General features: G+C 40.9%; 1 protein-coding gene across 2 annotated transcripts in view; it reads right to left on the reverse strand.

The window, feature by feature from the left end:
• The window catches only part of prkcaa (protein kinase C, alpha, a), a 186,754-nt gene that overhangs the window by 40,513 nt on the left and 131,596 nt on the right, over positions 1 to 14,645 (reverse strand). For both annotated transcript variants that reach the window (XM_042484741.1, XM_042484740.1), the window contains exons 11-13: positions 13,589 to 13,680; positions 12,277 to 12,339; positions 11,783 to 11,921 (exon numbers count right to left, since the gene is read on the reverse strand). In XM_042484741.1, coding sequence (XP_042340675.1) covers positions 11,783 to 11,921; positions 12,277 to 12,339; positions 13,589 to 13,680 — 294 coding nt within the window. The remainder of the gene's footprint in view (positions 1 to 11,782; positions 11,922 to 12,276; positions 12,340 to 13,588; positions 13,681 to 14,645) is intronic.

Genomic DNA, 14,645 nt, shown 5'->3' on the forward strand with positions numbered 1-14,645 from the left:
CTTTACTGGTATTCTGCTGTACAGTATGCCCAGCGATGTGCCCACATCCAGTCTGTAACTGTACTAGTGAATTTTGAATGTTATTTCTAGCAAAGAACCCTTTAAATAAAGCATGTTCATAATATACATTACATTATGCTCTTTTCCAGATTTCAGCTGCACTTAATATTATTGGTCACTTTGTACAGAGCATGTTACATCCATTCTGTAATCAATAATGCATTAATTTAAGCTATAGGGCTGTTACCGAGTCCCTTCTTTAACACAAAATCAAACAATGGCAGCATCATGCATTGGATTCTCATGTGCCATATTTGCCTCGGTAGCACTCTCTAAACAACTGCATAACATGGCAACAACAATCATTTACCTTCTCTCTTATATGGCAGCAGATCTTGTCCTCTGCTTGGAGGGTAAGGAGCCTCCAAATCTCATTTTCATCCCAATTGGAGGACATTAATGCTTGCTGTTCCTCTTCTTTGAGTTAACCACTAACGGCCACAAGCTACTTTAAAATGTCACTAAAACGTCACTTCTGTCCTGCCCATGGTCACTTCCTGCTGGCTGTCCTTTTTATGCAGGGACCTATTTAGCGCTGTTACTACCTTCTGTAGTGGCTTGAGGTGAGACAACTCTGCCCCCCCCCATTCTGCAATCATACCATATTTAAAGAACTGCGTGGCGGCACAACTTTCATGCCTTGAACGGGCAGTAAAAGTGGCTTTAAATTGCATTTTAGCCCAAATTATTTCATTTTTAAGATGTTGTTCTCATGTGTTTGCAGTAAAATTATAACTTCTATGATTATCTCAGTCAGTTCTGTTTGACATTCTGTCATAAACCCAATGAAAAAAGTGTATATTCAAATTATAAACCCAATAAATTATGGTTTAAAAAAGCAGTCATGCATCATCAGTGCTTCTCTCTACACATACAAACTGTGAAAGTCATGAAAACTGCATTTTTCTTCAACATCCAGTGTGCGTATTGTTCATATTATTCCATCGTTGAATGTGTATAGACTCCAAGAGATCACAAACACATGAAACAGAATAGGAATGAGACTATAACCTAGCATGACAGCACAATGTTAAAATGACACCCATCCCTTTGAATGAAAGCGAACACGGTGCCTCAAGAAGGTGGGAAGTATTGAGCCTTAATCCTCGGCTTTCCTTGGCTCTTTGGTAAGAAGACAAGAAGATGCAGAAGGGAAAAATCCCCTTTCCTTTATCTCTCCTCAGGGTTTTTAATTAGCTCAAGGGTCAAGGAAACCTCTGGGTGAAATCCCAAAGCTTGCCTGTGCAAATCCCTCTTCCTGCAGGAATAGTGATGACCTTCAGCGTGACCTGACAGCCGCCAATGAATTCACCTACACTCTCCAAAGATTGTTGTTCACATTAGATTTGCACTGACACTGCTGAAATATTCAATATGTATGAGAAGAGATGACTCCTAATCCTACGAGGGAAACAAATACATACATACTTGCTCTGGATCTCTCTGCTCACCTCCAAGAAAAATTTTCATAGACACCGTATCTTTAATGAGGAAAGACACCACTGATTTTCTAAGAGGAAACAAGACAGGGTGAACTAGGCCAACGCTAGACGGCTCGTCACTGAGGACTTAATGTGACATTTTGTTGCAGTGTGTCACTGAGATTTGACCTCACAGTCTCTCTTGGAAAACCATGTGCAATAAGGGATAAAAGCATGGAAAGCATGTGGGCGCATTAGGTCATCAGATCTGCAGCTTCATGTCTGTTTGTGTCATGGGAATGAAAACAGAGAGGGAGCGAGATAGAAAGGGACAGCGGTAAGGAGAGAGAGAAATGGAAGGGAGCATCTGAGAAAAAGACGATGTGAAAAACGATTATGTGAAACACATTTCAAAAACTAAAGATGCTATAAATTGAATTAATTAATGTAAATGTTAAGAAGTTGTATCGTAACAACTATCCAAAACAGTACATAGTGTCTGAAGTTTGTATACTGAACTGGATGCAGCGGCATAAAAAGGACTGGTTTTTGAAGCAAAAAGTGATGTGGGAGACAACCCTGTGCCAGAAAAAGCTCCAAAGCTTGTGGAATACATTACATTTAGAATTATGGAGACAGGCAGTGATACTGAGTAGGTGCTGAATGTGGAGAAATCCTGTCAAATGAGAAGGTGAAACCATCAAAGCTCCAGAGACACTCTAACACAAAGCACCCAGGACATGTTGGGTTAGGGTTAGGTTAATAGAAAGGAAAAGTGACAGACTTCACACACAATAGAAAGTCATGTCACTATTTACAACTCAGTCAAAAGCCTCTAGCTATATGGTTGCTGCCACACCCACTGAGTCAATTCCACAATTTGACTCCCAAAACTGTAATATCTATATTTTACATTCTTTCTCACTTTACATGTTTCAAAAATCAGAGTATCAGGCTCTTGGAGGGTTGGCCCATTTATAGGGGAAGATTTCAACCACCATTGTGACTCTCTTCTGTGGGGCAATGGGACACACGTACATGAGGGCTGGGGTAAAAATATGGAATAGTATTGGGGCCTTTATCTTGAGCCACTGTGAAATTTGTTACAGACATTCATCCTCTTCAAAGACTATCTTTGTGGATCTTCAGTTATCAAGCATCATCAATGGTCTACATTTGGATTTGTAAAATATTTTGCTTTATGACAAAATACCAGCAAAAGTAATGACATTCCCACCAGCTAAAGCTGTTAATTGTTGTTTAGTGCTAATTAGCAAATATTAGCCCACAACCACACAAAGATAACTACCCTGTATGCTGACATCAGCAGCCAGCTGACTTAGTAGACTTCAGTCTAACAGAGGGGCTAGAATGGCAGGAGACCACAAGCCTTGTATCAAATCACAAATTGTCATTGTTGTCATTAAAGCTAGCAGAGAACAGATCAAAACAGCAATACAGAAAGACTCCTTCACTTTCCAGATATCAATATAATCTACTACTTACTGCTATATTATCATGTTTTGTAACACCGCCACATCAGTTTTTCTCTGGTGACACTCGTGGATAAAGTGGATAAAGTAAAGAGGAGAGAGAGGAGTGTGGAAGCGTGTGAATTCAGAGTCGGTGAGATTGAGGCAAAAAAGACAGACAAAAGGGGAAAAAACCCAGAGAGGACAATTAGAGTTCAGCAAAAAAGCGACTGTTTAGATCAGTTTCAGGCCATCCTGCACAGTGCTGCGCTAATGTGATGCTGCTGTGACTCGCTGCCCTTGCCACCGATTGCCTGTCTGCAACAACACCAGCGGACATTTACAGTTTCAGGCACGGTGACCTTCGTGCTCTGAACCAGCACATTGAGTCCTCAGCTTTCTACGCATTTACTTTGGCAAAGATTTTGTTTGCTTCTGCTGTTTGCATGAGGCTGATAAATACAAAAAGTTCTCTCTCTCCTGCCAAGTTGCAAGTGATGGAGACAGACAAGTGTGATGTTCCTTGCTCTTATCCTGTTTTATTTTTTTTACTTTATTGTATGAAAGCCTCTGGCCAGTATAGCTCTGATTCACAGCAGCACATGTGTGTATGTGTGTGCAGTGAAAGAGGGCAGGATAAGAAGAAATATTCTGGTGTATATTAATCTTTATATGTTTCTGAATGTCGTTAAGTCAAAGCGTATTTAATGCGCCTGATTCAATATTTGTGTGCATCTGTGTTTATTTGCGTACCTGTGGTTGAACAGTGTGTGCATGTGTGTATTTGTGTGTTTTCATGCTGCAGACATTTCTCTCCTGTTAGGCCTAATGCTACATGACAGTTGTGGATCAGACTGCTAGCTATTCAAGGCTTCTCTTCTCACTAAACACACACACACACACACACACACACACGCACACATGCAAGTGCACACAAGTACCAACCTCTGCTCCTATAAACCTCGTCCTCCATACAGAAACAGTATGGCTGAACACTAGAGCGCCCTCATGCCCAGCTCTATGCGCTATGTGCATATCTGCCTCTTTGTTGTTACCGGATCGCTTTGAGGAATGTGTGCTGTGGAGCAGACACAGTGTGCATCAGTCCATGCTTTCGTGGTCTGTTTTTGAAAGCTTTTCTCAGCACTGTATGTGCCCACTCTGGTTGGTTTCATTCACTGATGATGATATTGCTGTTTTTTTGTTTGGTTATTTTTCGCACAATTGGTAGCACTCAAAGAAGTATGATGACTAAAACTGTGGATCACTTTTCATTGCTTTGACACAAAATGCATTCAGTAACCACATCTTTCAAAATTCATGAATTGTTTTTCCCACTCAATGTACACTCACTCTGCAAAATGGCAGGTGTGGCAGTGGGGCAGTGTTTGAAAAGATGTGGTGTCGCACCATTCTGTTTTTAGTCACAGAATGGTTCACAGCCCATCTCAGGATGAAATCACTTTTCATTCTGCAATAGGGCTCTCATCTATGCAGCGTTATACCTATAAGGACATGGATGGAGCCTTCTGTCTCCTCTGCATTCATTTTGTCCGCATTTGTGTGCGTTTTCCAAAAACTTATGGAGCAGTGCCACCGTAAATCACGGGGGCAGTGTACCATAGTTCAAGCAAGATAGGACACATCAAAGACATTCACAAAATTTTAGGATTTAATGAATCGCTACTATATTGAAAAGTGCTCTCCGTCCACATTTTGCAATGTGTTTGATTGCCAATGTTGTCTTCAATGCTGCCTCTGTTTAAAGGTACATTTTTACTACCTCCTCTATTGTAGGCTCATTTGCTAATGTCTGAAATATTTGACTCTGCCCTCTAGTGCTATCTATTGGCTATACGCCATCATAAAGGTAGAATGGAAGTAAGATGTTTACAAAGTTTGAAATGGACACATCTTCAAGGATTTTCGTATGTAAAAGGAGTGAAAATTTTCAAAAATTTCCAAAAATAAGACAGGCACATCCCGTAGTGGGTGCTGGATCCAAGACAAACCATAATGTGAAAAGACAGAGGTCCACATACCGGACCTCTATCCAAAGCTCCCCTTAAAGGATTTTATTCTGCGAAATAAGTGATGTTTAAGGAGTGTAAATGAAGTCTTACTTTTCATCCTAGCCAAGCATTGCCAAACATATTAATGATTGCAAATTATTCTTGAACCTCTCAGATGATTTTTGATTCAAAGGGGTGTTATCAACGACTGTAGACCATAATGCCTTTGGACACAACTGAACAGGCCTACAACCAATCAGAGCAACAAAATGTGACGTAACCCTGAGTGACTGACTGTAGCCTACAAAGACATGCTGTAATGATGTATCATCAATAAATATGCCAGAGTGAGTATGAACCAGTGTAGCTGTTTTTGCCATCAGAATTTTAAAATAGTATATTTCAACTGAAAGGTCTCATCAGCTGCTGCCATTTCAGTTGTTTTCCAAAATGCCCCAGTGGTGCTCCTCTTTACGAAGCTAGGTTTAAGCTTAACAGAGTATGCCCACTGAAGTGTGGGTGAGGAAAACACCGAGCGCAAGGCTCTTCAAGTTGTCAGTCACTATATAACATATGTCCGATATCACATAAACAGTTGTAACTGATCAGCTGTAAATCTGTCTGAGCAGGAGGGGGACCAGACACATCTGCCAGAGCAAATAAAACATGAGATTGCAGAATTGTCTGGCTCCCAGGCTATCTCCATCCCTCAACCCCATAGAGGAATCTTTTTTTTTTCATGGATATGGGAGTTTGTGATCACCACCCACATGATCAAATGTCCCTCTCGGCTACAACTAATGCTAAATGTCTAGACATGTCCACAGAAGATTATTTCTCAGGTGTAAGGCAAGAAAGGACAAAAGGCTTGATGTGGATTTTTGGCCAAATGCAGAAGATGGGGTCAACTAGCATGGTTCATTTTTATGTCTGTAGCATCCTAAACAAGTATCTGTCTAAACAGTTTTGAAAAAGTGAACTCAGAATGGAGAAATGAGTGGTACGAATTGTAAAAACAAAAATTGTAATGAGCAACCTTGGGGGTTTCAAGTGGCACAGAGAATGAACAGCACCTTTTTATGAGATGAATCATGCTTCTCCTGTAATTTAACATTACACTTTTATAATGTCGGGGGGCTCGTAAGAAACAGATTAAAAATGAATGGTCTAAATCAGAGCAGCAGAAGCAGCGATATCTCCAGTTTTACACAGCTGAAGACACCCGTCTGTAGGATGTGCCTGTATCCATGTGTTGACATGTAGGAGGAAGGAATGTACGTCATCTGCAATGGTGTTTGGATGGATGGCGCACATCAAGTAGCATCCACATGAATGCAACGACTAAAGGTTTACTGGCAGAAACTTGCTTTTTAACATGATGATCAATATCATTCAATTCACCCTCCAGAGGTTTTAATGTTTTGGCTGGTGGATGTATATTTACCTGAATCCAAGACAATGCTGATGACAGCAACAAGGTTATTTTCTAGAGTAAATAATAGATACTCTTTATTTAAATGTAGGCCTATATATAATATATAATTACAGATACTCCCGCACAACTGAACTACGGCAGTATATGACGCATTATCAATGTCACTGTAAAATATTTCTAGGCATGCATTATGTATCTATTTTCTGTAGCATACTGACATGACCTAATGATGCTAATTAAAAAATAACCCGAAACAGAGAATGTATTGTAGTGGCATTCACATGGAGTATAATGTATAAACTAATTGCATCAGAGAGAAAAAAAAAATGAATTTGGAGCCCCGAGGCATGGAGAAGAGAGGAAAGAAAAGTTATATCATCAAGCTCAATATAAAGGGTGTGAAAACAGATAAAGGATCAGGCACTTTCTCATTAGTGAATCTTTAATAAGCGGGCGGAGAACTTAACTTTTTCATGGCTGCCAACTTGTTGGCAGATTGCTTGCATCTTCGTGCTCTCAGCTGAATTTCCGTCTCATTTGCTGCTTTCTTCTCACTTTCTCTTTTTCACCTCCCTCTTCCCCTCCTGACTTTTTTTTTCTCACATCTCACTCACTTTTGCAACTGCAGCTCAAGTGATTCAGTGGGTCTACCAATAGCGCTGATCTAAAAACACTGGTTTGAGTGCTCTGGTAATTAGCAGAGAGTTTAAAATTGGAGCTGCCACTGCAAAATCCCGTTGCCAGACGACAACTTTTTGGTTGCTATTCCTAGTACTCAAACTTTGTGAGAAATAAGGATCTGCCGCAATAAATATTCAGCAATAAAAATGGAACTAGAAGTCTGCATATTAAGCATTCCTGGATCGTGTGCAGTCAAAATGCCTGTAGCTAAATAATTGAGTCTGATTATAAATGAGCGAAATAGCGTCAGTTATGAGATATGTGTGGACACCGACGTTTTGTTCGAAATTAATTTTCCTCATCAAGACAAATGAAAAGATGGCAGAGAAAATTAATGTCCCAGACAAAACAATCTTGCACATATCAATGCTAGTTGTGAAAATACAATATATTAAATTAGTACGTTCTTCCATTCTGTTTATTATAACACATTAACACTCTGAGGATGAAAATCAGCTCAGTGACAGTATAATGAGCATCTAAAAAGTGGCACTTCCTCTGTGACTAAACTTGTTCTATGTCATTTTGACATTGCAAACACCCCAACCGCTGCTTCAGCTCACAGAGGGAGTGAGCAGGGAAGTGGACACCCATGCCTCTTAACGCCACACTGCAGTGGCGACCAACTAGGGCGTAGCAGGAAATGGCCCGTGTCAGACAGCTAAACATCCTCAAATGCTCTCCTGATATGCAGCACAGAGACATCATTAGGACACTCTTTCTCATTTCAACCCCTGCTTTCTTTGCTTCTCTCCATCAGTGTCTGGCTACTTTCGTCCCCTCCTGCTCTTCTCCTCACAGTTAATACCTTATGTTGCCTTTGCGTTCCCTTTCTGGTTTCTCCCTTCTCTCTCTCACGCTCTCTTCCTCGCCATCTCTTTCTCTCTGTGTCCAAGTCATTGAGGTGTAAATTCACATTAGTTTGAGCATTCCTCCCAGACAGGAGCTACCAATGACTGGCTATATAGGTCAGGGTAAACTGTGTGCCAGCACAGGAGTGTGCGGATGTGTGTGTTTGTGTGGGGCGACTGCCGCAGGAGCACGACTGCGTTCTGTCACATGTGCAAACAGGGGACCCACAGTGCTTCACAGGAATGTACTCCCTCATAGTTATGAGATTGTGGGCAGGTGTGTGTGTGTGTGTAAGAGGAGGAGAAGAAGTGTGAAAATCCTTCTCATCTCACAGTTATTTCACACAAACAGGCACAAACCCACAGACACAGTTACGTATCAGATTCAACCTCAATATTGCAGCTCATATAAACACAAACAGAATATATTTGGTGTATATCATTTATGGTTGTAGGTGCTCCCAACCACTGGTGTTCAACTCTAAAAACTATGGCTAGACAGACATGATCATTAAACTGTTTTCTTGACTAACCACGAACTAGAGTCTGTAACTTTTCTAAAAAAAAAAAAAAAAACAAAAAACTTTTTTCCTTTTGTCATATATGCTGAGACTGCCACTATATCCTGACAGTAGTGCAGAGACAGTTTGCAAAATGTGCTATTGGTGCAGATTTACCATTTGCAGACTTCTGTCACTGGGCAACACCTGTTCTGAAGTGTTAACATGTAACATTCAATAATAGCTAGCTAGCTAGCTTACTCCACCATGAAATCATGCTACACTGGTTACAGAAAGTGAGGGATACAGTAAAACAGATCTGTCAGCATCTATATATTTCAAAAGAGCAACAGCCAATGGAGAAATGCCTACACTCACGAAATCAGCCACTCTGACCAATGGCGTAACTTCATCACTAACTCACTCACTCACTTTATAGGGCTGACCTGCACACTGTGGTCCAGACAAAACTTTGTTTTCTCTGCCTCCACCTAATGCTTCTGATGGCATTTTTAAGAATCAACTGCAGCTGAATGAAGACAACCAATCAGAGGAGTAGCCTCTAAAACAGTGTCAATCACTGCTCATGCACATGCTATGCTGCCAACAACAGCGTTTTGTCATCAGTCTTCATACTAATGTTGAAAAAAGAGGGATGGGCATTTTTTTAATGCTGATGGTTGTTTGTGAGCCATTGTGTTTGCAAAGCTCCTCCTGAGGCCACACACACGCTAAAGATATTGAGCTTGACTGAGTGGGAGCATGTGCCAGGGAGCAGTGATTGACACTGCGTCAGAGACTCCTCCTCACTCTGATTAGTTGTTTTTAGTCAGGTGTGATAAATGAATATGCCATTGACAGGAGTCAGACTAAGCTGATTTATTCACAGATTATTTGGCAGATTGTCTGTCACATGTACTATCAGGATATTATAACAGTTTCCACAAATATGACAAAAAGTTATTTCTATAAAAGTTACCTGCTTTACTCTCAATCTACTGCTTCACTGTTGAGGCCAAAAGCCGTATGATCTTCAACACCTAAAATTTGTCAATGTGACATTTGGTAACGTGTAGTCAAATTTTAGAGATGGCCCAAACGTCTTTTACAAAACTCTAATGTAGCTGTTCATGATTGATCTATTATCTCTCCTGGTCCTTCGGTCACACACAATTTGAGGAGCACTTCCCCTCCATTATCTCTCAAAGTGTCACCACTGTGAGCCAATTTTTAAGGTCAGTCTTCACTTAAGAGTGATTTTGAGTGTGTGTTCAAGTGTGCGCATGATTGGCTTTGTGTGTGTGTTTTGAAGGAATCTACAGATCTGTTCAAGCAGAATTGTGTGAATGCAATGCTGTCATGCATGTGTGTGATTTAGCATATAGTGTGTGGCATGAAATGTGTACATTGATTCAAAGTGCTATGGAAACAGTGGTCGCTGCCACCCCCTGCTGTGTCATCGTTGGCTGGCGCATTAGTGTCAGTCTGACTCTGAATGGTCACAGCGTGTTCACCCAGCGTTCGTTGGGTGGAATTAACCTCCCAGTCTGTCAGAGGAGATTTTACAGGGAATCAATATCCTGGCCCACCATTAAACACAAGCTAACTGATAATGGCAAGAGAGTTGGAAAAACTGAAGTAGTACATTAAGTTGAAACTGCTGAAAGCTGTTTATACTTTAGGAGAAATTGAAAAAGACTGATAAATAGATTAACAGACAGTTTAACAGACAAACAGAATTATGGATAGGTTTCCTTGTTTCCGGATCGCATGAATCACAGGCAGCAAGTTTAGCAGCTCATTGTGGATGAAACTTCCCCTCTTTGTTGGTGGTTTACTTTTGTGAGTTACTTCGACTGTTTGGTCAGCAGTAAACCAATTATACCAAGGTAGAAATTAAAAAAACATACCAAAAGATTATTGTACATTTTTTTAAATTTGTCAGTTTCTTTACATTTCTGCACAATGACAAAACTGAAACGTTCAGTTTGCTGCCAGTAAAATGGTTACATATTATCAGCTGCCACCATTTGCTGTTAACTTTTCTCATGTAAAGATGATCATTGGTAGGGATCCTACTGAATTAACCCTTACTAAGCCCCGCCTCTCCTCGCTCTGTACTCAAATAACAATCGAGCAAGCTTGGTAATCAGTGATAACTCAACCAGCTTTGCCCTTTGCTGTTATACTTAGATACGCTATGTTCTGGGCTCGTCTTGGATCATTGTGAATGTGAAAACATCCCTCAATCGCATACTGTAGTCCTTGTTGTAAGGTTCTGAAAGCTATATTGCATGATGCCAAAAAAGCGTTTAATACAAACTGCGGCACCAGGCTAAATGGAACCAGCATTGCCATCTTTCTTTTTGTAAAAACTGGCAAATAGAAACTGTAACTAACGGGTGTGGGACTTTGGTGCGGTCAAATGTGTCTTAAGCATTACAAAATCTTGAGTACCACCAGTTGGTACCAAATTGCTTGCTTGGTTTTGTTTATTGCTGCTTACAGCTGATATTCCTAGTTGAAATCATAATTTTTGACATTTTCAGCCCATAGTGAGCAGTGGACTTGTCAATCAAACAGTCTGTTAGCTTGAACTTATCCTGTCTGCATTTCTTGCAGTGACTGAGGGCACACGAGTCCCCATTCACTCGGAGTGGATCGAGTGGAAATGATACACAGTTGCCACATCAGCTAATCAGCATGATTGTGATACAACATCTTGGCCTGTGGACCAATTTTAAATGGTCTCTGGCTTGTCTATCAAAATATACAATATGTCTCCTCCTCACATTATTGATTTATCAGGAAAGTTCATTTTGCATTTTTGCCATTCTCCTCATGATGGCAGAACTATCATACAGTTTGCACACATGCAAAACATAGCATTGACCCAGGTGGAGCTGATGTGATTTTTTATAAACAGATGGTAAACAAGCAAACAATTGAATAACAGTAGACATTTCCTACTAGGTAGCAAAAATCACCAAAGAAAAATGCGTCGAAAGCAAGTGCTGCTGCTTTCTAGAGCGGTGGAAAGTTGAATAATTTTTCAGTGAAAGATGAAACAAACCACTGGGACACACAGACACCCCAGAATGTGTGTTTGGGTTCAGTCTGGACTTGCCAGCGGACACACAGGACGTCTGCCTGACTGGGATGCTTACGTCATGAGAGAGTGCATGTGTGTGTGCGTGTGTGTGTGTGTGTGTGTGTGTGTGTGTCTGTCCTGAGGCAGTGACCTTAATCTGGAGCACAAGGGTGACACAGGCTCAGACCAGACAGTGACAGAGATGACCTCATGCATCACAATGTGCACACGCACACGTCGCTCCATGCTCAGCGCTTACCTCTGGGGCTATGTAGTCTGGAGTGCCGCAGAAGGTGCGCGTGGTCACTCCTTCTGCCATGTTCTCTTTACACATGCCGAAGTCAGCAATCTTAATGTGTCCCTCAGAGTCCAGCATCACGTTGTCCAACTTCAGATCCCTGAGGAGGCACACAAGACATTCAAAACATTTTTCAATATCTTTTTTTTTTGGAAATTGTTTCAGTAGGTGGCTTTCACTGCCAATCCTACGAACTTCTACTCTGACACCATTTATTACACACAAACCTCAGTTGCTGCTGCTGGGTGTCTTTAGAAAAGGACTTATGAAACACTGATTGTTGAAAAAAACTGCATAGATCGTTTGCAGGAGGCTCTTTAATCTTATTGCACAGATCATTGCAGAAAAAAAGACATTATTACCTCACAGAATATTTGGTTATTACTTTACATGCAGCCACTGAATCTGAACATCCCGCACCATTTTTATGTGTTGTAAACTGCATTAATACCCACCTGTAGATGATTCCTTTAACGTGCAGGAAGAAGAGACCGACAGCGATCTCTGCTGCATAGAACCTGCAATAACAACCACACATTTACAGACAATAAAAACAGGTAAACGTAACCTTTACTTGCAGTACACTTATAACTTTACTGCCATCCAAAAATAAATCCATGAGAAATATAACACTATTATACAAGGTGATCAAATTATTAACTCTGATCGGCCAAAACATTAAATCACTGGCGGACAAAGTGAATAACATTGATTGTTTTGTTACAATGCAATTAAAGTGCAAGTGAATCATTTATACTGTCAAATACACATTTCAGGATTATTCTACTTTTCTAAAACAACTTTGTTTAATTATACCAAGTTTATAACTTGAAATAGTAAGAATGCACATATTATATCAAAGTAAAGTGTCTCATTAAGTATCAACAACAATCAGAGTGAAAATAGCTGTTACCAACTATTAGAAAACCTAGTTCAAAACAGCTCATTTTGAGGATAATAGCATTTCTCAACACTGTGGGCGTAGCACATCACATTTTGATTGACACCTCCTAGGATCCCACCTTTGTCAACTGTCTCTCGAGCTGTTTTGCAAAGCCACAGAGCGCACTATTTCTCCACGGAGAGAGAGTGCCCAGAGTGCGCCATAACACTCCCAGAGTGCAGTGCTGTACTGTGGATAACCACACAGTACAGCACTGCAAAGTCACCTGCAGTTCAGTTTGTGTCAGAGTGCCCTCTGGCAGTCAGAGTAAGTGTTTCTGAAAGGAGCATTGAGGGATTTCAGGTTGGCATGTTAAATCAGTATCAACTTACACTTGACTTTGAATTTTTGATCAGCTTCATCCATATTACGTGATATAGAGATAACCATACCCAAATCCACCCAGCTTCAGGAAACTGAAAAAAACTAAATAACAATATTTCAAATTGGGATTAAAACTAGTGTCTGATCATTTTTTATGCTTTTTATTATGCATGTAAGACCCTAAATTATATAGTAAAGTTTTTGGTGATTTGGGTTCACAGCGGCTTTAAAACCACTGGCCGGTGACGTTAAAACCATTGATCATGACCATTGATCTTATTACAATGCAATGTTCTGTTGGGAAACCTTGGGTCCTGGAATTCATGTGAACGCCTCTTGACACGCTCCACACAAACATCACCGCAGACTACGTACCCTCCCGGTGGCAACAGAACTCCCCCAGAGCAGTGCCCATAACCTTGGTAGTACCAAACAAAGGTATTTTAGAAAGCTAATATAATCCTGTGGTAAATAAGTAGTACTACATTGACATGTCTTACACTGCCTGAGGTTCCTTGAACTTGCCAACTTGCTGGATATGATACATGAGGTCTCCTCCATTCACATACTCCATGACAAAGTACAGACGGTCCTGTGGTCACAGAGATAGAGCAAATACAAAAGAGGGTTTAGGGGTTGATGGGGCATAGGGAGGGTTGGGAGAGAATACCATGCAACATCATTATTTCTGCACATCAAAATAGCAAAGTTCCACAAAAGCTGTGAAATTACACAACATTTCTACATTTCAGTTCACTGACAGCTTTCTTAACAGAGACGTACAGCTCAGTGTTGCAGCCTTCTCTAACCTCGCTGTCTGAGTCACTCCATCGCTCCTGCTATACTTTCCATGACAAGGTGACCCAAAAAGCCCACAACAAAGCGCTTCATGGGAAAAAAGAAAACACTCAACACAGACATCTGTCAGGAGATATTCTCTTTGTCTTATCGTGCTGGTTCCTTACTGCCCATGACAAGTTTGGCCTGACCCTGGTCCAGCTGTGTTTGACAGTCCCTCAAAAAACAAACCAACCACCTCATACAGCAACAGACACACACTGGCAGCAAGGCTGACCTTCCTTCAGGTTTGACAAAGGACATCTGACCCTGGACTTGTGGAAGCTCTGACCCTCGCAGCACTACGATGAAGGTCCCTTGAGCAAAATGCACAATGCACATTCTCCACGTCTCTGTGCCTCCCACATTTAACTTTTGTCTCCTGTTTTCACAGTAATGGGGCACAAAAGATGCTTCAGAGATTTCAGTCTAATGGATGTTGACAACGTGCTGTCTGAGCAAAACAAATGCAAAATGAAACTTTTGTATTTCAGCTAATTATGCTTAAGGGTGTATAAGACCCTCAGACTGGGACACTGACATGTTCTCTCCCTGGAGTGTTTAACCCTTTGAGACCTGGATTAACATCAGTTTTCTTGTGCTGCATTCAGACGCCGTTTAAGAGCTATTAAAGCCTTTGAAAGAGAGCAAATTGGTTTGATCTGTTTTGAAAACATGAAGGGAAAGGCAGTGATCAATTTGGCAGGAAATGTCCCACAA

Source organism: Plectropomus leopardus, chromosome 4, assembly GCF_008729295.1.
Source record: "Plectropomus leopardus isolate mb chromosome 4, YSFRI_Pleo_2.0, whole genome shotgun sequence".
Taxonomy (NCBI): domain Eukaryota; kingdom Metazoa; phylum Chordata; class Actinopteri; order Perciformes; family Serranidae; genus Plectropomus; species Plectropomus leopardus.